Here is a 22,164-nt window from a genome sequence, read left to right on the forward strand (position 1 = left end):
ATATTAAGGGGAAACGGAACACTGTATTAATTTGGGAATACACAACAATAAATCAACCATATATTTATATGAATTAATAAGTACAAAAGCCACCCCTACAGTGCCTTGGGCAGTAGTCCTTTGCCTCAGTTTCCCCACCTGCGGGGGTGCATATCCAGGGGAAAAATGTCCCTTTGGCACCTCGATTTAACTTGCTCCCCCTTCTCTTAATGGAGCAACCCACTCAAGGCTGGTTGCCAGCGCTTAGTGAAGCACACTGCCTTGTCTGCATTACTCTATTAATGCATGTTAGCTAACACCTTCCAAACCCTCATCTAGACAAAGCCTAAAAGTGTTGGAGCAGATTGTGGACCATCAGAAGCAACTCCAGCTAGACTAAGGACTGGAACCCATCTGCCCTATGGGTAAATGGATGTTTTGTTGGCTTCCAAATTAGCTAATTAAATATGAATGAGTTTGTAAAGTGGGAAAGATGTTGTATGATGAGTGGGAGCAGAGAAAGAGGAGCAGGTTCCAGCATGGTATATACTGATGATGGTCTACAGACTCTGGGGTGGGAGGATGTTAGTGTAAGCGGGAGAATGGTCCCGCTATTGTGGGGAAATTTCCTGGCTTATACACTACCCCGGTGAAGTGGGCTAGCGAAAGGATCTGAGTCCTCGCTCCCACTCCCTTTACCCAGAGGCCTGCCTGACCTCAAGGGCTCCCCTTCCACACTCCTGTGTGGCAGAGTCTGCGTAACCCCAACAAGGCTGGGCCCAGGATTCCTGGGGGGCTCACCCCCAACCTTGTCAGGTCACTTAAGGCAGGGGCTAGGGTGTCCCCACTCCAGGGTGCTCTCTCTGCACTGGGTGCTTCCCTGACCCACTGATCATTACATACAGTTCAAAGCAAATACAATTTATTAAACAGCAATCAATTTAAAAAAAATGGGAAAGGTTAAAGGAAAACATGGCACCCCGCTCTGTGGCACAGGGATGTCACAACCAGCATCTCTGGAATGTAAGGGAAGTTCAATCTGTTCTTCACAAGTTCCAGGCCTCCTTCTCAGGCCCTGGCTGTGCTGCAGGGACGCTGCAGGTCAGACACTTGCTCTGGCGGTGGCCACACACTCTCAGGGTTTAGCTTTCAGAGTAGCAGGTTTAGGTGGCAGGACCCTTCTTCCCAGCATCACCCCTGCCCCATCAGGGTTACGTTCCCCCTCCAAGGCATCTTGGCTGGGGGTGTCTACCTGCACTGGGCCCACTGCCCAGGATCCCCCTCGCTCTCCCCCGCTGCTCACCGCACCCAGCTCCAGACTGCTCCAGCCTCAGCTCCAGCTCCACCACTCTGCAGCAGCATCGCTGCTGCTGCTCTGCCACCAGTTCCCTGGGCTGATTCGCTGGCCCCCCTGGCTCTGGTTGCTGCAGCTCTCCCCCCAGCACAGGTCTGCTCTGTGGGCTGCTTCTGTGACTCTGCTCCCACCTCTGACCTGTTTCCTGGGCTGCTTTTCTGGCCGGCACAGCTCTGCTCCCCAGCTCATCTTAGTCCCCTGCTCTCGCCTTAGCTTGGCCCCACTCTGCCTGACCCAGGCAATTCCAGCTCACAGGAGGACGGGACCCTCCTGACTCCCTGATTAGCCTGCTCGTCCTGTCAGTCAGGCTGACCTGGAGCATTGGTTTCGCCCCATTGTTCCTAAGGTCTGTCAGTCTCAGGATTCTGATTTCCCATCTACCCTTCCCCTTTCTTTTAGTACTGGGAGCTAGCCAACCAAAACCCGCCCACTGAATGTTAGTAGGGGACAGTCCCCTTACATTAATTGGGGGGGCTACCCTGTATTGCTGCATGGTGAGGAACAGTCAAGGATGAGCTTGGAACACCGTCTCTCACCATATGCTTAATAAAGCCTTGTTCCTTGCAGCCCTGCCTGCCTGGTTACATGGACTGTTGCTAATGAAAGGGGAGGTAGCTCGCTCTGTCTACTCAGCCTACCGGAGTTGAGCTTCCTGTCAGATACTGCTGCTGAGTGCTTCCATTGAGACCCGGAAGGAAGCCTGAACTGAACACCTCAGCTGCTGCTCCCCAGACCCCCTCTGTGCACAGCCGGGGAGGCTCCTGGGGCAGCCCCGGGCAGCTCTGCAGGTGAGGGAAGACACCCGGGGAAAGGGCTGGGGCCGGGCAGAAAAGTGACTCTGAACCAACGGCCCCTCCTCGCCCCAGCTCTGCTCCCGGGGGTCTGTGACTCCCAGCGCTGCTGCCCACCCTGATCCCCGTATCCCGGCTCTGCTCCTCTGAGCGCCTGCAGGAGCCGAGCCAGCTCCGGGAGAGCGAACACCCCGGCCCGGGCCCCAGTCTCCCAGCCCGAGGGAAGGGGAGAGGAGGCAGGAGGGAGACAGAAGCAATGGGAGGTAGAAGGGAGGTTCCCTGCCTAGCTCCGTTCCCTGCAGCACCCCGGGCAGATTGACTTTCCTGGGACAAGGGGAGGTGCAGGGAGAGGAAAAGCCAGTTCCTGCCTCTGCTGGTCCCCTCGCTGCTGGGGGGATGCGTTGGCCTGGGTACAGTGTCAAGGGGGATCTTCCTATATTAATTGGCAGATACAGTGGGAAAGGGTGTTAGGAGACTGTGTCCTTTTCTCGTGGTAACAGCCTAGGAAAACCAGCTGAGGAATAGAATCATTTAATGTAAACAAAACAGGCTAACAGTTCTCCAGCGTTCCGGATAAACTACGAACATTTCATCAAATGTCTGTTATGATAATGGTGATGTGTATTACAGTAGCACCTGGAGGTGCTGAGAGCAGGGCCTCATTCAGCTATGTGCTGCACACATGGTAAGAAAGAGTCACTGGAATCACTTCACAAAACATACAAAGGGTGGGAGGGGAACAGAAGGAAAGGAATTTGTGCAGGGTTACACAGGTGGTTAATAGCAAAGTAGAGAAAAGAACTTAGTGCTACCCAATCAAGAGTCCTAGCCACTAGACCACTCAAAGCATTTGTCTACATGGGGCCACCCAGGAAATTTGTGAATTTAAATTATGAAGTCATTAATTTAAAACAGATTAATTAAATGGCACTAAACCTGTGTATGGACACTTGCATTCAGACTAAAGTGGCCTTAATTCTGTTTGGTTTAATTTGCTTTGGGACACTTAAATTCTGAATAAGGATGTCCACATGGGGTTTAATGCATTTTCATTAACAAACCCTATTTGCACAGGCTTATGTGTGCAGGCTCTATTTTTGTTGCCTTTCTTTAATTTGCCTCATAAGAATGGCCATACTGGATCAGACCAAAGGTCCATTTACCCAGTATCCTATCTGTCGACAGTGGTCAATGCCAGGTGCACCAGAAGGAATGAACAGAATAGGCAATCTTCAAGTGATCCATCCCCTGTCACCCATTCCCAGCTTCTGGCAAACAGAGGCTAAGGAGGGACACCATCCCTGCCCATCCTGGCTAATAACCGTTGATGGACCTAGCCTCCATGAATTTATCTAGTTCCTTTTTGAACTCCTTCAGTAACCCCTGAGGAGGATGGTTTAGGGCCTGTCTGCTGAAATAAAGTGACCAACTGTTTTCTCAACCAGGCAGAATTTAAAGCATGTGCAGGGAGAGAGTCTGGGGGAAGCGGGGTGTGAAAAGGACTAAAGCCCTTTCTGAAATCTCCCCAATCGCCCTTCTCACCCTGACAAGCTGCAGAATAACATCCGTGTTTTGCTCCACATCACTTCACTCTGGCAGGGGAAGGGAAATGGCTGCAGTGGAGCTGGAACAGGTAGGAGATTTTCAGAGGTTCCTCTGATAGATGGAGGGGACACAAAACTCACAGGTGTGATTGGGTCAAAAGCTACTAGGCCCATTTAATATGGGCTTGGTTTTAAGAATAGGTGCATTGGTCTGGGATGGAAATTCCCCATCTGTGGGACAGGAGCTAACCTTCTAAAGTGCCCTGGAGCTACTGCCCAAGAAGCAGCATCTTGCCTCTCTGTGCAGGACAGGGGCTGCTGCGATGGTTTCCAGTCATGGGTGAATTTCTGGCTGAACCTCTCAACTGTGGAGAGATCTAAATGTGGGCACTGTAGCTCACAAGGGGAGGGAGAAGAGCTGGTTGGATTTTCCCATCAAATATGTAATTCAGTTAAAAATGAAGTTCTCTGTGAGGACATGCTGATTTCAACTTTTTTTTACATTTTATGTTTGGATAATGAACAGGAAGACATTTCATTTCAATATTTCCAAATAGATCTTTTTTTTCTAAACTTTTCTTTGCCACCAACCTTTGGCTATTTCAAAGTTTGCCCCAGTGAATCTCCCACAGGATGGAAGTGCCATTTTCTGAGCAGTTCTAGCAGGGAAGTGAGAGAATGGGAAGCAAAGAGCAGTATTCCTATGGTGACAGTTTCATGGCCTGATTCCTGCTGTAGATAATTTACAGTAAAGGCAGGGGAGAGCAGCAGGTTTTTGAAGGGCATAATGTCATCTGTGATAAGTGGCACCACTAGGAATAAGAAACTAGTTTGGAAGTACAATTGCAAATGTTGTTTAAGGACACAACATATTGGAGACTGGGGCACAGGGGACAATCTGCGGCCCATGTGACTGACCTGGTGGGGTTTTCATTGGAGCAGAGTACTAGCAGCTGTTGTTTCAGGGACTGGTGACCTTCAGAGAGGTGGCTGTGTATTTCTCCAAGGAAGAATGGGCTCTTCTGGACCCTGATCAGAAAGCCCTCTACAGGGACGTCATGCAGGAGAATTACGAGACACTGACCTCACTGGGTAAGGAGCCGTTTCCTCAGATCATGACTAGTCAGATTAGACAAGTGTTGCCAAGGGGTAAGAAAGATACAGACTTGCTGGGGATCTGCCCGTGGTGGGTGCTGTTAAGACACTTTGCGGCCTGCTCATTGGTGTGTTACTGTAACCCACTGGTAAATGTATGCTACAGCTCCTCTTCAGTGCCCATGCCACAGAGGATATCAATCTGCCAAGGCCCCAGATAAAGAGCAGCTCCTGATTTTAGCTCGGGAGGTCACCATTTCAGTCCCTCCTGTTCAAGATGGTGGCTGTCAAACTAGCACTAGCAGGCAAGCTCCCTGGAATAAATCACATGTGCAACCATGTCTATACATTTGTGGGAGCAGGATCTGGGGCAGCTTCCTCCCTGCTGCTGGGCAGAAACAGTAAAATCAAGCACATCCCTGAACCACCATCTGAGTCAGGGTGGGAGGAGACACACTCTGGAGTGGCTGACTGCGTGAGCATCAAAAACCACCTCTTCACTCAGCCATTACAATAATACTGTTCCACTATCATCCACCCAGCATAGGACCACATGCTATGTATGGGATCTGATACCCAGTCACTGTTGGTCAGCACTCACTCACACTCACACTCTCTCTCTCTCTCCACTGCTCCATCCTTAGAGATGTAGCTGTTTATTCTTAGCATTGGGATAGTGGTCTAACATTGCTGCTGTCACAGAGTCATTAAATCCAGGGGTGCGTGGAGATCCCTGAAATCTTACAAGGGGCCCACTACAACTCCCAAGAGACATCTTATTGTTCCCAAAGGCCTCTGCTAACATTTTCCCATCTGTTCCCATGAAATGTCACCTCTTCCCCAGGAACATTGTATAGCAGCCATGCCTTCACTTTGTTTCTTCTCAGGACACCTAGGGCTGTGAGTTACCCTGTCGCTATCTGCCTCCAGCACAAAGACGACTTGTCTGTACTAGCTGGGTGTTAGCTCCCTAATACGACCAGCCTCTCAGTCACGCATGCACTCTGCTCTTTGCACTGCAGGTTGACAACAGATGTACTCCAGCCCCCAGGTCAGCTCAAAGTGTCCCCCTAAGGTGTCCCGTCCCTGATTACTAGATACCCATAGAAATGCCAGAGGAACACTGCCCCAGTTTACCAGTTAAACCTTAGCCTACCGCTTCTTTATCGCACACAGACCTTGAGTTCAGTTTTTGTAAAACAAAAGGAAATTTATTCAAGGAAGAACAGAGATTCAACTAGAAACAAGTGTGAGTGATGTACACAAAGGGTTACATTTCATACAGAATCCTAAAACATGAACTTGAGCCTACCCTTATCAATAGTTACCTTTCCTATCTAATAAAGTAGGTTCTCTCCCCAAAGTTCAGTCCTTCGCAGCGGTTGCTAGCCCCAGGGAACTCTGATCCAGTCTTTCATGAAGCAGCCCTGCCCATCAGGGTACCTCCTCAGTGAATGGATGCAGAGTGACTATCTCCACTCTGAAATACACTAAACCAGTTTGTGTCTTTATTCCCAGACAGGGCGATCCCCTCTCTGTCATATCATTCCTTTTCACTTCCAAATGACTTTTTGATATTTATAGTTTTTTCCACTGGGTTGGTGCAAAGGTAGACAAATGAGTCTTGCATTATATCACCAGCTGACCCGGGATGGGCACAACTCCCTCCCGCTTGAATGGGCTATCACAGAGGTATATTATTGCCTTTTAATTCACTCTCACTTCATAATCCTGAAGCCATATTGTCAATATACAGTAGTTACATTATTCCTGAAATATTACATCTTGTGGTAGTTATGAGTGGAGCTTTCAGTGGAGACCTCACATGCTTCCCTTTATGGATAAATACCATGAAACAGCAGTGTATCAGGTGTAGTGAGTTTGTCAGGTCTGAGGCAGGAGTTGCTTGTATAGAACAGCGAACCCTTTGCCAGTTGGCATCAATGGTCCTTTGTGTCACACTAACCCTATATTTTTTCTGTGGGTAGGATTTGTTACTCCTAAACTTGACTTGGTCTCACAGCTAGAACGAGGAGAGATGTCATGGGTCCTGGATCTCCAGGGCTCTGAGAAAAGGGACATGCTGACAGGAATCTGCATAGGTGAGGAATCAGATAAACTGACTGAGAAACCATGGAGGGGTGAACAAAACAGCTGGGATTCCCACTGAGTCCCTGTGAACTCCCCCAATTCTGCCTCATTTCACCCAGGACATGACTGTCCCCAGCCCATCCATATCCTCAGGGCAGACATCCCTCATGGCTTGCCACCCACCCTGACTGACGCCTGGCACTAGCTCCCTCCCACTGAGTGTTTGAATGAGGTGTAAAGGCAGAATTGGTTCCATCCCCCGCAGTTATTTGGGTTTGTTCTTCACATTCCCCTTTCTGAGGTTCCCTGTCCGGATTCTCTCTTTGTCCCAGCAGGTGATGGGACAGTGAATAACAACAAGGAGGAGAATTCTCAGCAAGAAGGTGCTGAGGAAGTTGAACCACAGGGGATGGTATCGGGAAGATCAGAAGGGGATGTTTCCCAGACTTCTGAGCTGGGAGAAGCCTGTCAGACACAGCTCAGACCAGAGAGGCTGCAGAAAAACCTCTCTGGGGTGACATGGGGTAAATCCAGTCACCATGGGAGAAGTCTCAAAGGCATCCCACTCCGTCAGGCAGCCCACTTGGGAGAGGGGCCAAAGACACGTGGTGACTCAGGGGAAAGCTACAATAGCATCTCACACATTATTAGTCAGCACAGAATCTGCAGAGCAGGAAAATCCAAGAAATGCGCTGACTGTGGAAAAAGTTTTGCTTATAAATCGGAACTTGATAGACACAATAGAATCCACACCGGAGATAAACCCTATAAATGCCTCAACTGTGGGAAAAGCTTCACTCTGAGCTCCACCCTGATAAAACATCAGAAAACTCACACGGGGGAGAGACCCTATAAGTGTCCTAACTGTGGGAAAAGCTTCCGTCAGAGCTCACACCTTGCTAGACATGAGGGAACCCACAGGGAAGAAAAGCCCTTTAAATGCCCTGACTGTGCAAAGCGTTTCAGTTGCAGCACAAATCTTCTTACCCATCAGAGAATCCACACAGGAGAGAAACCCTATAAGTGTCGACACTGTGGGAAAAGCTTCACGCACCGCTCATACCTTCTAGGCCATCAGAGAATCCACACAGGAGAGAAACCCTATAAGTGTCGACACTGTGGGAAAAGCTTCACGCACCGCTCAAACCTTAGTACACATCAAAGAATCCACACAGGAGAGCAACCTTGCAAGCCTAAGGGCTGTGGGAAAAGCTTCAGTGCGAGTGCAGACGTGATTGGCCAGTAAAAGCTGGATGGGAGACTGGCGGGGGATAGAAACCATCTTCAACAAAGACTGTAGCTAGCTAGGTTAAGTTATAGTCTTTTAGATGCATTTTCACTTTTATTTGCTTGTAACTGTTTCCAACTTTATCCCTTTTACTTGATATCACTTAATCCATGTTCTTTTGTTCAGAAGCTTGTTTGGCTTCATTCTAAATCATCACTGCTGTGTAAGTTCAGTAAAGTGTGTGCTTCTAGAAAGCAGACAGGATGGAGTGTTTTACCGCCTCTGTAAAGGCAGAGAACCTAACTCTCTTTCTGAGGGTTCAGTGAGAGGGTCTGGTCCCTGCTGTAGGATGGTTTTGGGGTGAATTCAGGGCTGGAAGGGTACTGAGGTCAGTCTGCAAGGAGTAACTGGGTTGGGCAAAAGGAGGGTGAAGCTTATGGGCTGCTGGCAGGCTGTTGAGGGGGTCAGAACTCTGGCCCAAAGCTACAGAGCCACAAGACATCCGGCGGTACAAGGGAAACAGTGACTGAATCCCTTACTGGCCTGGGTGAACTCCTTTCAGGGTTCCTTTCCCACTCTGAACTCGAGGGTACAGATGTGGGGACCCGCATGAAAGACCCCCTAAGCTTATTCTTACCAGCTTAGGTTAAAAACTTCCCCAAGGTACAGACTTTGCCTTGTCCTTGAACAATATGCTGCCACCACCAAGCATTTTAAACAAAGACCAGGGAAAGAGACCACTTGGAGACGTCTTCCCTCAAAATATCCCCCCAAGCCCTACACACCCCCTTTCCTGGGGAGGCTTGAGAATAATATCCTAACCAATTTGTTACAAAATCATCAAAGACCCAAACCCCTGGATCTTGGAACAATGGAAAAGTCAGTCAGGTTCTTAAAAGAAGGATTTTATTTAAAAAAAAAAAAAAAGAAAGGTAAAATCAGGATGGAAGATACTTTACAGGGTATTCAGATTCAAAACACAGAGGATTCCCCCTCTGGGCAAAACCTTAAAGTTACAGAAAACAGGAATAAACCTCCCTCTTAACACAGGGAAAATTCACATAAAACAAAAGATAAACTAATCCGCCTTGCCTGGCTTACCTATACTGGTTGCAATATTGGAGACTTGGATTAGGATGGGTTGGAGAAGATGGATTTCTGTCTGGCCTCTCTCAGTCCCAAGAGAGAACAACCACGTAAACAAAGAGCACAAAACAAAAGCCTTCTCCCCTCCCAAGATTTGAAAGTATCTTGTCCCCTTATTGGTCCTTTGGGTCAGGTGCCAGCCAGGTTAGCTGAGCTTCTTAACCCTTTACAGGTAACAGGATCTTGCCTCTGGCCAGGAGGGATTTTATAGCACTGTATACAGAAAGGTGGTTACCCTTCCCTTTATATTTATGACAACTCCAAACCAGCACACTTGGCAGCCCACTATCCTCAAAAACATCTCCATTCCCCCATGAATAAGATCCTTTCTCTGCTCATGAGTCTAAACACCCACTCTGGGAAAACCCAAAAAAGTACATTTTGGGACTTGGTCAATAAATGTGGACTGTCTGTCTGGCACCACACCTACAAATACTAGCTGAGTCACAAATCCTGGGGCATCTCCAAGTGCTTCTTCATTGACTCTGGTACAGTGGACAGCTTTATCAAAACTGAAGCAACTTGGGCACTATAGGTTTCAGAGTAGCAGCCGTGTTAGTCTGTATTCGCAAAAAGAAAAGGAGTACTTGTGGCACCTTAGAGACTAACCAATTTATTTGAGCATAAGCTTTCGTGAGCTACAGCTCACTTCATCAGATGCATTCAGTGGAAAATACAGTGGGGAGATTTATATACATAGAGAAGATGAAACAATGGGTGTTACCATACACACTGTAATGAGAGTGATCACTTAAGGTGAGATATTACCAGCAGGAGAGTGGGGGGGGGGAACAACACCTTTTGTAGTGATAATCAAGGTGGACCATGTCCAGCAGTTGACAAGAAGGTCTGAGAAATGGGGGGGGGGGAATAAACATGGGAAAATAGTTTTACTTTGTGTAATGACCCTTGCACTCCCAGTCTCTATTCAAGCCTAAGTTAACTGTATCCAGTTTGCAAATTAATTCCAATTCAGCAGTCTCTCGTGGGAGTTTGTTTTTGAAGTTTTTTTATTGAAGAATTGCCACTTTTAGGTCTGTAATCGAGTGACCAAAGAGATTGAAGTGTTCTCCAACTGGTTTTTGAATGTTATAATTCTTGACGTCTGATTTGTGTCCATTTATTCTTTTACGTAGAGACTGTCCAGTTTGACCAATGTACATGGCAGAGGGGCATTGCTGGCACATGATGGCATAGATCACATTGGTAGATGTGCAGGTGAACAAGCCTCTGATAGTGTGGCTGATGTGATTAGACCCTATGATGGTATCCCCTGAATAGATATGTGGACACCCATTGTTTCATGTTGTTTCACTGTAGATTCCTTTGTAGATTCCTCAAGCCTGTTCTTGATCTGGCAGAGAAAACCACACGGGCCCTCTTTTTCAACTCCACAACTCCCTTGTCTGCTGGTCTCAACTAACAGTTGAATTTTTCTCAGAATTCTGCCTGCAGCACTACTTGACCCCAGGAAATGGGCAATGAGCACTAGTTCCTCTGTGATTGCATGCCAGGGGTTGCTGGCCAGACAGAGCTATCCACTGAGTCTGGTCCTTGACTTCTGTCCAAATACAGCAACTACAGTGATGTGTTTTTAAACCAAACACAGACACTGTGCCCAGTCATGCTACAACCAGAGCCAAACTTTCTGTTCTGGCATTATATTATATGCCTGAACTAGCTGTGCTGTGCACCTATCTTCTGGTGACATCACATATGCTCCATATTGTGCCGATGTGCCCACCCCACAAACCCCACAATAAACCCGTCAGACGCCAGCAACCCCTCAAGACTTCACCTGGCATAGTCACTGCTTTAGATTTTGTTATAGAACTACTTGAGTCCAGGGGGTTCACAATGGGTGGATGTTTTGCTGGCTTCCAAATTAATTAAATATGAATGCATTTGTAAAATGGGGAAAATGTTGTATGATTTTCCTTGAAACCCTGACTGCTTGGTTATATTTAGGCTTGAAAGAATTAGATTTTTAATTGATAAATGTCAATAAACATCTATTTTGCTGTACAGAGACAAGCCAACAATAAAATATTTCCATCGATAATCATCTACATTTATAGATAGGCAAAGTAAGAAAAATGCTGCTTGAGAATTTATTAGAGTTTGATTTAAGGCAATTTACTTTGTATATTTTGACATGTGATGTTGCAAAATTGTGTTTTAATGCTTATAAAAAATAAATTTTTGAATCACATCTATTGTCATTTAAAAAAAACCAAACTATTGTCTAACTCCCCCCCCAACTTCCCACAACTCTGAAAAATTTAATATATGTTTAAAATCAATATCGGTTCAAATTATAAAAATAAAACTTGAATTCTCCCAAGCATAGTTCTATTGACTGTTTACTACTGAAAAGGGAGGCGGCTGTGCTCGCTCTACTAACATACCAGGGTTGAGTTTCCTGGGTCAGACGCTGCAGCTGATGCATCTATTAAGACCCGGAAGGAAGCCTGGAATCTGAATTCAGTTGATCGGCTCAGCTGCTCGGGGTCTATGAGGGGAGAGATCTGCATTAACCACCCTTTGTGCCCAGCCCTGGGGGGACTTTCTGCGGTGGCTGGAACCAGCCCCTGAGCCGGAGCCTGCAGGTGAGGGGAGAGACCCGGGCGAAGGTCTGGGGCCGGGCAGGAAAGTGACTCTGCACCAACGGCCCCTCCTCGCCCCAGCTCTGCTCCCAGGCGGTGCTCAGCGAGTCCCAGAGCCGCTACCCTCCCCGACCCTCCCCCAGGCTCTGCCTCCCCCCACGAGAGCCTGCAGGAGCCGAGCCAGCTCCGGGAGAGCGACCGCCTCAGGCCGGGGCAGGTCAGGGATCGAGTCTCCCAGCCTGAGGGGTGGGAGACAGGGGCAGAGACTGGCAGGCGCAGCAGGAGCAATCAATGGGGAGGGAGGTCCCGGCTCCCAGCCCTGCTCAGCCCAATTCCCTGCAGCACCCCGGGCAGATTGACTTTCCTGGGGAGAAGGGGAGGAGCAGGGAGAGGAAAAGCCAGTTCCTGCCTCTGCTGGTCCCCGCGCTGCTGGGGTGTAATGGCTAGTGATTTCTAGCCATTACACCACACAAAGGGTTTGTCTATATGGGGAACACTCAGGAAATTTAATCCAAATGAACTAAAAGTCATGAATTTAAAACAGAGTAATTAAATGGCACTAAACCCCTGTATGGACATTTGCATTCAGATTAAAGTGGCCTTAATGCAGTTTAGTTTAATTCACATTGGGTGACTTAAATTCTAAATAAAGATATCAACATGGAGTTTAAGGCATTTTAATTAATCTGTTTAAATTCACACCTTTAGTTAATTCAGATTATTTTTCTTGAATTATTCTGTGTAGACAAACCCTGAGTGCACAGGCTTCTGGGTGCAGATTCTATCTTTGTTCCCTTTCTTTAGTTTGCCTCCTTCAGTAACCCCCGAGGAGGATGATTAGGGCTTGTGTGCTGAAAGGCAGAATTTAAAGCATATGCAGGGAGAGAGTCTGGGGGGAAGTGGGGTGTGAAAAGGACCAAAGCCCTTTCTGGAACCTCCCCAATCACCCTTCTCACCCTGACAGGCTACAGAATAACATCCGGGTTTTTTACTCCAAATCACTTTGTTCTGCTAGGGAAGGGAAATGGCTGCAGTGGAGCTGGAACTGGTAGGAGATTTTCAGCAATTCCTCTGATGTGGGGCGGACATGCACTAAATACACAGGTGTGACTGGGTCAAAAGCTACTAGACCCATTTAATATGGGCTTGGTTTTAAGAATAGGTGCACTGGGTGGGGATGGAAAATTCCCTATCTGTGGGACAGGAGTTAACCCTCTAAAGTGCCCTGGAGCTACTGCCCAAGAAACAGCATCTTGCTTCTCTGTGCAGGGTAGGGACTGCTGTGATGGCTTCCAGCCGTGGGTGAATTTCTGGCTGAACCTCTCAGCTGTGCGGAGATCTAAATGGGTGCTGTAGCTCACAAGGAAGGAGGAGAGCTGACTGGATTTTCCTATCAAAATATATAGTTCAGTCAGAAATGAAGTTCTCTGTAAGGAAATGCTGATTTCAACTTTTTTTTTTCCAAATTTCTGTTGGGATAATCAACAGGAAAACATTTCATTTTGACATATCCAAATAGCCAAAGTTTGGGGAAAAAAAAAATCTATTTCATAGCTTCACCCCAGTGAAAAGAAAAGAATCTCCTGCAGGATGGAAGTTCCATTTTCTGAGCAGCTCTAGCAGAGAGGTGAGAGGATGGGAAGCAAAGAGCAATATTGCTATGGTGACAGTTTCATGGCGTGATTCCTGCTATATCTAATTTATAATAAAGACGGGAGAGGAACAGGTCTGTGAAGGGGAGAATGTGCAACTGGAATAAGTGTCACCATTGGGAATAAGGAATTAATTTGGAGGTGGAACTACAATTGTCATTGAAAGGCACAGCAGAGGGGACAATCTGGGGTCCCTCTCATTGACCTGGTGGGGTTTTCATTGGAGCAGAGTACTAGCAGCTGTTGTTTCAGGGACTGGTGACCTTCAGAGAGGTGGCTGTGTATTTCTCCAAGGAAGAATTAGCTCTGCTGGACCCTTGTCAGAAAGCCCTCTATAGGGATGTCATGCAGGAGAATTATGAGGCACTGATCTCACTGGGTAAAGAGCCGTTTCCCCAGGTCAAGGTTAGTCAGATTAGACAAGTGTTGCCAAGGGGTAAGAAAGATACAGACTTGCTAGGGATCTGCCCATGGTGGGTGCTATTACTTTGCAGCGTAGTCACTGGTGTGTTGGTATTACCCACTGGTAAAGGTGTGCTGCAGCTCCTCTTCAATGCCCATCCCACAGAGGATATCCTTCTGCCATAGCCCCAGATAAAGAGGCTTCGGTCAATTGCAGCAGCTCCTGACTTTAACTCTGGAGGTCACCATTTCAGTCCCTGATGTGTTACCCAAGATGGTGGCTGTCAAACTATTACCAGCAGGCAAATCCCTGGAATAAGTCACAGGCACAATGATGTGTATTCACTTAGAATCATAGAATATCAGGGTTGGAAGGGACCCCAGAAGGTCATCTAGTCCAACCCCCTGCTCGAAGCAGGACCAATTCCCAGTTAAATCATCCCAGCCAGGGCTTTGTCAAGCCTGACCTTAAAAACCTCTAAGGAAGGAGATTCTACCACCTCCCTAGGTAACGCATTCCAGTGTTTCACCACCCTCTTAGTGAAAAAGTTTTTCCTAATATCCAATCTAAACCTCCCCCATTGCAACTTGAGACCATTACTCCTCGTTCTGTCATCTGCTACCATTGAGAACAGTCTAGAGCCATCCTCTTTGGAACCCCCTTTCAGGTAGTTGAAAGCAGCTATCAAATCCCCCCTCATTCTTCTCTTCTGCAGACTAAACAATCCCAGCTCCCTCAGCCTCTCTTCATAAGTCATGTGCTCTAGACCCCTAATCATTTTTGTTGCCCTTCGCTGGACTCTCTCCAATTTATCCACATCCTTCTTGTAGTGTGGGGCCCAAAACTGGACACAGTACTCCAGATGAGGCCTCACCAGTGTCGAATAGAGGGGACGATCACATCCCTCGATCTGCTCGCTATGCCCCTACTTATACATCCCAAAATGCCATTGGCCTTCTTGGCAACAAGGGCACACTGTTGACTCATATCCAGCTTCTCGTCCACTGTCACCCCTAGGTCCTTTTCCGCAGAACTGCTGCCTAGCCATTCGGTCCCTAGTCTGTAGCGGTGCATTGGATTCTTCCATCCTAAGTGCAGGACCCTGCACTTGTCCTTATTGAACCTCATCAGATTTCTTTTGGCCCAATCCTCCAATTTGTCTAGGTCCTTCTGTATCCTATCCCTCCCCTCCAGCGTATCTACCACTCCTCCCAGTTTAGTATCATCTGCAAATTTGCTGAGAGTGCAATCCACACCATCCTCCAGATCATTTATGAAGATATTGAACAAAACCGGCCCCAGGACCGACCCCTTGTTGGAGCAGGATCTGGGGCAGCTTCCTCCCTGCTGCTGGGCAGAAACAGTAAAATGAGGCACATCCTTGAACCACCACCTGAGTCAGGGTTGGGAAGAGCCAAACCCTGGAGTGCCTGTTTGCACCAACAAGCACCTCTTCTCTCAGCCAGCACAATAACACTGTTCCACTATCATCCACCCAGAGTCAGACCACGTGCTATGTCTGGAGTTTGATAGCCAGTCTCTGTACGTGTACGCACACACACTCCACTGCTCCATCCTCAGAGATGTAGCTGTGTATGCTTAGCAGTGGGATAGTGGTCTAACATTGCTGCTGTGACAGAGTCATTAAATCCAGGGAGATCCCTGAAGTCTTGCAAAGGGCCTACCACAACTCCCAAGAGACATCTTATTGTCCCCAAAAGCCTCTGCTAATATTTTCCCATCTGCTCCCATGAAATGTCACCTCTGCCCCAGGAACATTGCATAGCAGCCATGCCTTTACTCTCACCCTGTCGCCACCTGCTTCCAGCACAAAGGGGTCTTGTTTGTACTAGCTGGTTGTTAAATACCTAGTGCAACCAGCCTCTCTGTCACTCAAGTGCTGCACTCTGGGCTATGCCAGCCCTGCAGCTTGACAACAGATGCACTCTAGTCCCCAAATGAGCTCAAAGCATCCCTGTGAAGCGTTCAGTCCCTCATTACTAGATACCCACAGAAATGCCAGAGGAACACGGTACCCTTGTTTACCAATTTAACCTTAGCCCACCCCTCCTTTATCGCACACAGCACTTGAGTTCAGTTAAATAAAATTTCCTTTTGTTTTATATAAGAAAAAGCAAAGATTCAACTAGACACAAGTGTGAGAGATGAACACAAATGGTTATGTATAAAACCAAATAATAAAATGCAAACTAGGGCCTACACTTGTCAATAGTTCCTTTTCCTATATAGTCATAGGACTGGAAGGGTCAGTGAGAGTCCAGTCCCCTGCACTCATGGCAGGACCAAGCACCATCTAGACCATTCCTGACAGGTGTTTTTCTAACCTGCTCTTAAAAATCTCCAGTGATGGAGATTCCACAATCTCTCTAGGCAATTTATTCCAGTGCTTAACCACCCTGACAGGAAGTTTTTCCTAATGTCCAACCTTAACCTCCCTTGCTGCAATTTAAGCCCAATTGCTTCCTGTCCCAATTGCTTCGTGTTAAAGAGAACAATTTTTCTCCCTCCTTGTAACAACAGTTTTCAAGTACATAAAAGGTTATGTCCCCTCTCTGTCTTCACTTTTCCAGACTAAAGATAATTTTTTCAATCTTTCCTCATATGTCATATTTTCTAGACACGTAATCATTTTTTTTTTTGTTGTTCTCTGGACTCCTCCAATTTGTCCACATCCTTCCTGAAATGCGGCGCCCAGACTGGACACAATGCTCCAGTTGAGGCCTAATCAGCCAGACTAGAGCAGAAGAATTGCTTCTCGTGTCCCACCCATTGCCTGCTCTGCTGTGCTGTCCGGGACCCACATTGCTCCCTGGCTTGCAGCATCCTCTTCTGGACACAGCCCTCCAGCTGTGCCCCACTCAGTTCTCTCCCATTCCAGGGGTAACAGCAGTCCTTTGGCTTGCACCTGCCTCAGTGGCCAACCACAACCCAAAGGCTAGCCCCTCACTTCAGGGCAAGCTGCAGTCTGTATCAGCCACACTCCTCCACAACCAGGTGCAGTGCAAGGGCGGGGACCCAGGCCCATCTACTACTCTGGGTCCTGGCCCAGGAACCCTCTAGCAGCAGCCTCTCTCTGCCCTCCTCTCCCCTTGTCCAACTATCTTCCCTGGGCCACTTCCCCTTTGGCCCCTTGTACCTTCTCAGCCCTTCTAGTGAAGGACCACAGCCTGGTAGTTCACCGGCAGGCGCCCTCTCTCTGCTCCCCTAAACCTGCCCAGCACTGCTCTGTCCCAGGTGCTACCTCCTTACCTCAGGAGCCAGTCCTTCTCCCTTGCTAGTCAGGGAGAGACTGCCCTCTCCTTTGCTAGGCAGCCTTTACATAGGGTCCAGCCTGGCCCTGATTAACTGCCTCTTTCTTTGCTCTGATAGGCTCTCCACAGGTCTTTGTGACTGGCTGCAGGTCTGCACAGCCTCTCTGGCCTGTTCCAGCCCTTTTTCTCATGGAGTGGGGCAGCTGCCCTACTACAGTCCTGTATAACACAGGCCATACAACTTCCCCAAAATAATTCCTAGAACAGATCTTTTAGAAAAACACCCACTCTTGATTTAAAAGTTGTCAGTGATGGAGAATTCATCATGACCTCTTGGTAAATTGTTCCAGTGGTTAATTACTCTCACTGTTAAAAATTTGACTCTCAAATGGGAAGGAACAAGTTCATCTCATTTGGGAGTTTAACCCTCCACTACCACACACCCATGACTCTAGGCAACAGTTTCCCTCCAAAACCTGGAGAAGCTGCTACAGTTCAAAAGGATGGGGGAGGAGAGGGTTGAAAATCTGAAATGTGAGGGAATTTTATCTCAATATTTGATAATATGAGAGAAAGGGGGCAAAATCTGAGGGGAAATTTAGCCAGAAGCTCTGGTGGCAATCGGGAGGCAGCAGCTGAATGGCGGGCACATGATTCATGTTGGCTGGGGGGAGCTGAGGTAATGACTCAGGGCAATGGATGATTTCCCTCCCAAACAAAGACAAATTGCTGCAGTTAAAGAAGGTGGGACCCGCCCCCCCAAATCTGAGGGTGTTTTGAGGTCAATAACAGCATTTGACAATGAAACAGAATAGGGCAAAGCCTGAGGAGATCTAATCTTAATATTTGATAAATAGCATGAAGGGGTGAAATCTGAGGGGATTTTAGATCAATATTCAATAACAAGAAAGAGGGGGAAATCCAAGGGATTTGATCGGTGTATGATAATTAGGGGGAGAAAAGGATGATAGCCTAGGGGATTTTCTGTTAATAGTCATGAACTAGACAGAAATGGTAAAATCTGAAGAGGAAATTAAGGTTCCTACCAATATTTGATAATTAGAGGGAAATAGGGTAAAATCCCAGGTGGTTTTATACCAATATTCAATAAATAACTAGAAATTGATTTCTTCCCCACACCCCACCCCAGCTGCCTGAACGGGGACAGGGGAAGGGGGGAGGGTTGCACTGGCCTGCTAAACCTAGGGTTGTGAGTTCAATCCTTAAGGGGGCCATTTAGGGATCCGGGGCAAAAAAAATTGGGGATTGGTCCTGCTTTGAGCAGGGGGTTGGACTAGATGATCTCCTGAGATCCCTTCCAATTACGATATTCCATGAAAACAGCTTAAGAAGTGCTCCTGTCTCCAGCACTCAGATACCCAGCTCCCAATGGGGTCCAAACCCCCAATAAATCTGTTTTACCCTGTATAAAGCTTATACAGGGTAAACTCATAAATTGTTTGCCCTCTATAATACTGATAGAGAGATATGCACAGCTGTTTGCTCCCCCAGGAATTAATACTTGCTCTGGGTTAATCAATAAGTAAAAAGTGGTTTTATTAAATATAAAAAGTCAGATTTAAGTGGTTCCAAGTAATAACAGACAGAACAAAGTAAATTACCAAGCAAAATAAAATAAAACAAGCAAGTCTAAGCCTAATACAGTAAGAAAACTGAATACAGATAAAATCTCACCCTCAGAGATGTTTCAATAAGCTTCTTTCACAGACTGGTCGCCTTCCTAATCTGGGCCCAACCCTTTCCCCTGGTACAGCCCTTGTTCCAGCTCAGGTAGTAGCTGAGGGATTTCTCATGACTGTCGCCCCCTTTGTTCTGTTCCTCCCCTTTATACATCTTTTGCACAAGGTGGGAATCCTTTGTCCCTCTCTGGGTTCCCACCCCTCCTTCTAAATGGAAAAGCACCAGGTTAAAGATGGATTCCAGTTCAGGTGACATGATCACATGTCACTGTAAGACTTCATTACCGACTTGCCAGCACACAGGTATACAGGAAGACTTACAAGTAAACAGAGCCATTTACAACCAATTGTCCTGGTTAATGCGAGCCATCAAGATTCCAAGCCATCATTAATAGTCCACGCTTTGCATAATTACAGTAGGACCTCAGAGGTATATTTCTTATTTCTAGTTTCAGATACAAGAGTGATAGATTTATACAAATAGGATGAACACACTCAGTAGGTTATAAGCTTTGTAATGATACCTTACAAGAGACCTTTTGCATGAAGCATATTCCAGTTACATTATATTCACACTCATTAGCATATTTTCATAACATCATATGGAGTGCACCGTCACAAGGGGAATCTCGAGTAGGAAGTGAGAGGTTATTTTATACTATTTGGCACTGGTGCAACTCTGCTGGAATACTGTGTCCCGTTCTGGTGTCCATAATTCAAGAAGGAAGTTGATTAACAGGACAGGGCTCAGAGCGGAGCCATGAGAATGATTAAAGGATTAGAAAATATGCCTTATAGTGATAGACTCCAGGAGCTCAATCCATTTAGCTGAACAAAGAGAAGGCTAGGGGTGATTTGATAACTCTCTATATGTGCCTTTGTGGGGAACAAATATTTAATAATGGGCTGTTCAGTGTAGCAGACAAAGGTATAACAAGATCCAGAGGCTGGAAGTTGAAGCTAGAGAGATTCAGTTTGGAAATAAGGTGTACATTTTGCTCTTTATGGTCATTAAAATCACCATGTTGGCTGAGGGGAGGGATTGGCCCTGAATCTGCTTCTCTGATGTGGTGTTTTCCTCTCCTTTCGGACTGCACTAGCTTCCCCTTGTTTTGGAGGGAAATTTCCATCCAGGGCAGGCGCAGAGTGGGTTTAAACTTCCAGTGATAAGCTTTCCACTGCATGTTTTGGGAACCGAGTTGTTTCCCCTATTATGTCAGTGAAAATTTATATGTTTGCTGATGAATGTGACTTGCCTCATTTAATAAACATCAAAGCCAGGAGCATCCCCCAACTGAGGGAACGGTGTCTCCCAGCAGCTAATGGGGCAGCAGACTGACTGATATTTACCTAACCCCCACAACCCAACCCAGCTCTCCCCAGCTATGAGGGGACAATCACTTGCCCTTCCCCCCTCCCGACTGTCCCAGGACTTTTTGACTCCATCTCCCACTCATGCTTACGTGGCATCACCCAGGGCTCCCTGGTGCCTGTGTCAATGGCAGGGCCATTTTATTAATTTTTCATATTGATAAAAATATCCCCTGAGATTTGATCCCCCTCTTAATTTTGGAAACTTCTGGTTTTGGAGGGAAAATATTCTCTGGAGCTGTGTATATGTGTATGGTGGTGGTAGCGGGACCAGATGGGGTGAAAGCCCATCCCCTCTGATCAACTTTCCCCTCACATATGGAAATCAATGCTTTCCTCCCTTATGTCAATAAAATCAGATATTAGTTGTTCACTAACCTTCCCTAAGTAGGCAGTGTAGGATGCAGGATATTCTTGATTTTCATGGCCTTGTTGGGAGTTTGTAAATGGTGGGATAGACCAGGAAAATGTGACTTGGCAACTTTAAGAACATAAGAACGGCCATACTGGGTCAGACCAAAGGTCCATCTAGCCCAGTATCCTGTCTTCCGACAGTGGCCAATACCAGGTGCCCCAGAGGGAATGAACAGAACAGGTAATCATCAAGTGATCCATCCCCTGTCGCCCATTCCCAGCTTCTGGCAAACAGAGCCTACAGATACATCCCTGCCCATCCTGGTTAATAGCCATTGATAGACCTATCCTCCATGAATTTATCTAGTTCTTTTTTGAACCCTGTTATAGACTTGGCCTTCACAACATCCTCTGGCAACCAGTTCCACAGGTTGTCTGTGTGTTGTGTGAAAAAATACTTGTTTTTGTTTGTTTTAAACCTGCTGCCTATTCACTTTAACTGGTTAAACTATTTTATAATGTATTCCTTTGTCTTTTTAAAGGAATTCAATATCTCTGGGGGGCAGCCACAAGGCAGGATGGAAACACAATTCCAAGGAGTGGATTACTTGTAACTAGAGTAATGGTCCCAAACAGAATTTGGATAAGAGATCCCTCCTTTATTTATTAATTACTACTTGAGCTGTTTGAGCCCTCAAGTCTCCCATATACCTACTCTGATTTCCCACAGACCTGCCAGAAAGATATCTGGCTTGTGAGATTTCAGGTGGGTTGCTTTACTTTTGCTGAGTGCAGGGTTCTATACTTGGCTTACAATGGAAGGCTATAGTTTCAGCTATATAGCTATGGAGAGACCAGCATTGCTCCAGAATATACATCTGTCGACCTGATTCGTTCCTGTGCTGCCTTTCTGTCTCCGGTGGGGAGGGGAGAGAAGGAAATTTTGATTAGGGAGCTGTGGCCACCAGAGGGCTTTGGTTATTGTTAAGGGGGGGAGGCTGCTACCTCCATGGGTTTTTCAGCCCAGAGCCTGATGATAAGAGGCTGAACTTCCTGGGTCACAGGACGCTGCTGCATCCCTTCGTAATTAACCCCTCTCTCTGCCCAGACCGGGGGGACTTTCTGCGGTAGCTGGAACCAGCCCCGGGCTCTGCCGACACCAGCCCCTGAGCCGGAGCCTGCAGGTGAGGGGAGAGACCCGGGGGAAGGGCTGGGGCCGGGCAGGAAAGTGACTCTGCACCAACGGCCCCTCCTCGCCCCAGCTCTGCTCCCGGGGGGGGGGGGGGTCTGCGAGTCCCAGAGCTGCTGCCCTCCCTGACCCCACCCCGGCTCTGCCCCCCTGAGCGCCTGCAGGAGCCGAGCCAGCGCCGGGAGAGCGAACGGCCCGGCCGGGTCAGGGACTGAGTCTCCCAGCCCGAGGGGAGGAGAGGGGGCAGGAGGGAGACGGGGCAGAGACTGGCAGGGGCAGCAGGAGCAATCAGTGGGGAGGGAGGTTCCCGGCTCCCAGCCTGCCCAGCCCCATTCCCTGCAGCACCCCGGGGCAGATTGACTTTCCTGGGAGAAGGGGAGGAGCAGGGA

General features: G+C 47.5%; 1 protein-coding gene across 1 annotated transcript in view; it reads left to right on the forward strand.

Moving 5' to 3' along the window:
- Positions 1 to 3,476: 3,476 nt before the first annotated feature.
- LOC141998758 (uncharacterized) overlaps positions 3,477 to 22,164 on the forward strand; it is a 30,225-nt gene continuing 11,537 nt past the window's right edge. Inside the window, exons 1-4 of the mRNA XM_074971758.1 lie at positions 3,477 to 3,757; positions 4,634 to 4,760; positions 6,752 to 6,865; positions 7,187 to 8,041. Of these exons, the coding sequence (XP_074827859.1) occupies positions 3,584 to 3,757; positions 4,634 to 4,760; positions 6,752 to 6,865; positions 7,187 to 8,041 (1,270 nt within the window). The 5' untranslated portion in view covers positions 3,477 to 3,583. The remainder of the gene's footprint in view (positions 3,758 to 4,633; positions 4,761 to 6,751; positions 6,866 to 7,186; positions 8,042 to 22,164) is intronic.

This window comes from Natator depressus, chromosome 14 (assembly GCF_965152275.1).
Source record: "Natator depressus isolate rNatDep1 chromosome 14, rNatDep2.hap1, whole genome shotgun sequence".
Taxonomy (NCBI): Eukaryota; Metazoa; Chordata; order Testudines; family Cheloniidae; genus Natator; species Natator depressus.